The sequence below is a fragment of the Olea europaea genome, chromosome 12 (assembly GCF_002742605.1).
Source record: "Olea europaea var. sylvestris chromosome 12, O_europaea_v1, whole genome shotgun sequence".
In the NCBI taxonomy this organism is placed as follows: Eukaryota; Viridiplantae; Streptophyta; class Magnoliopsida; order Lamiales; family Oleaceae; genus Olea; species Olea europaea.
Window position 1 is genome coordinate 20,629,262 of NC_036248.1, and position 2,377 is coordinate 20,631,638.

Here is a 2,377-nt window from a genome sequence, read left to right on the forward strand (position 1 = left end):
GGCTTCAGGCTTATTGTCATGGTTTCTCCTGCTGCAAAGCTGATCCCCATGTGTGGATTTGGAGGCTCGAATGACGCTTCGATTGACTTTTCTGTGCTGATTTCTCGTGTTAGATTCTCTGATGATTTGCTTACTGATATGCTTATGATGTTTGCCTGCATTGCTGGTGTAATTTGCAGTGCAATTCTTGAAGGAAAGTGTTTTTCAGATGTTCCTACACCCCGCTCCTTCATGAGTTTATCTGTCACCAGCTTCATAACATCACACCTGGTTCAAATCAATAGGACAAGAATTTAAAATAAAACAAACAAAAACCTGGTTCAAATCAATAGGACAAGAATTTAAAATAAAACAAAAAAAAAAGGAAGAAAGAAAGAAAGAAAAAAAAAAAAATCTATAAACAAAAAAAAAAGGAAGAAAGAAAGAAAGAAAAATAAAATCTTCAAGAATAGGCCTTGAATGCATTATTTTAAAAATAAAACTTTTCGCAATGTTCAGAAAGCGTTGTGAAAAAAGTAACATAGGCATCATTTTTAAAATAAATGTTGTCAAAACTCAATTACATTGACTAATTGCTATATTCACTTATTAAAATATTACAATAGATTCCTTTAGCAACTCTTAATTACCGAATGTTACCTTTTATGTGCTGTAAATGATCATTTTTGGTGTAGTGAAGGTTTGATCTTACTATCAATAAAATTTGAGGCTAGGATTTTCAAAATAAATAACTTATTTATTTTCAACTCTTACTAATAAAAATATAATATTTTAAGACTTGCTTCGAGTGTTTTCATAACTGATACATATTGTTCAAGAATTAACTCGCAAGTCCTAGACCTAGCTAGAACCATTATCATCCATTGAGATTACTCAATATTGAACAAAATTTTGAGGGTTCTTAATTTCTCGTTCTAACTCTCAATATTTTGTATCAAACAAGTTCGTAGCTCTTTGTTTCCTAGTATTCGTGTAGAAAATCAACGAGAAATTCAAACCTTCATAAAGCCCTTTTTCGTGCACGCTATGAATTAATAATTCAAAAAACAAAGTAAATGTACCTGATGTTATCTGTGTTTACTCTGACTTCAATCCACTTTTCTTGAACGATCACCTTATGATTAAGCTGTATCACCCCCTCCAGTTGGTGATAATTAAGAGAGAAAAGCAAATTTTCATCTGGGGAAGGACTGCTTGACTTCTCGACTAACATAGATATGACTGGACAATACAACTGAACTTTCCACAACCCGTATGTGGAAAACGAGTAAGAAAACAAAGGAGAAGGAGTTTTACAGTTACTACTTGGGCAATCTGCATTTTCACCTTGTAATTCTAAAATCCAATTAGTAATTGCAAGATTTATAGAACGCATCCACTGTTCTTCTGTGTTAGACCCCAAAATCCTCATCAATTTCTTGGAAACTTCTCTTGATTTTGGGCATGCAAATTGATCTTTCAGGGTTGAAAGACATGAAGATCTAAGATCAGATGTAGCTTCGTATATGCAAATAATAAAAGTAAGGCTAAGAAATGAGAAATTAAACAGATCTTTAAAATTATTTTCAGAGTAAATACTTCTTGGAAATCTAAGCAAATTAGAGGAAATACTTCTGTTTGGACTGTACGAAAGAACGTTTTCGATGATATTATGGAAGAGAAATGAAACTGTTTCATGATCGTCTAGAAGTTTCTTTGATATGGGATTTGGTGAAAAGGTTTTAGAGTTCCAGAGAGAGAGAGGGAGATTATAATCTGCGCATATAGAGAGAGAGAATGATGAGTTATAGTTCTTAATTGAGAGTTTCAAGGAAGGGATTGATGAAAATGGGCATAGATTCATGGACATGGAATCTGTTTTCCATTGGGGGATTGGTGGAAGGTTTTCGAGCCAGGCATATACATCAGGAAAAGAAGAAGAAGAAGAAGCCATGAAAATTTTGTTAAGAATTTATCAGTTTGTTGTTTGTGATATTGAACTCTATGGTTTTATTTAAAGACCATAAAAATCTAAAGCAATATTCTCAATGGGAAAAAAGTCATATGACGATAGAGAATATAACAAGCAACGTGACTAGATACACAGTAACCAGACTTTAAATTATTTTCCTTCTTTTTATCGTGTTTTTAACGTTGCGAAATTCAGCAAACCGAACACGAATAGAGTGATAAAAAACGATTGTGGAGTCATATCAAGAATATAATGGTGATCATGTCTGGTATGTAGTACTCTACAATATAATTGACGAGATCCTAACTTCTTTTCTTATTGAGATCAACACGCCAAACATGTAAGAAATTTACGATTAAAGTACAATAGATTTAGCAACAAAGTAACTAAAAGATATCCATCTACTCAACCCTTAAAGCACGTTAG

At 32.8% G+C, this 2,377-nt stretch overlaps 1 protein-coding gene across 1 annotated transcript in view; it reads right to left on the reverse strand.

Moving 5' to 3' along the window:
- LOC111406748 overlaps positions 1 to 1,975 on the reverse strand; it is a 24,159-nt gene extending 22,184 nt beyond the window's left edge. Inside the window, exons 1-2 of the mRNA XM_023036127.1 lie at positions 1,062 to 1,975; positions 4 to 267 (exon numbers count right to left, since the gene is read on the reverse strand). Of these exons, the coding sequence (XP_022891895.1) occupies positions 4 to 267; positions 1,062 to 1,933 (1,136 nt within the window). The 5' untranslated portion in view covers positions 1,934 to 1,975. The remainder of the gene's footprint in view (positions 1 to 3; positions 268 to 1,061) is intronic.
- Positions 1,976 to 2,377: the final 402 nt, after the last annotated feature.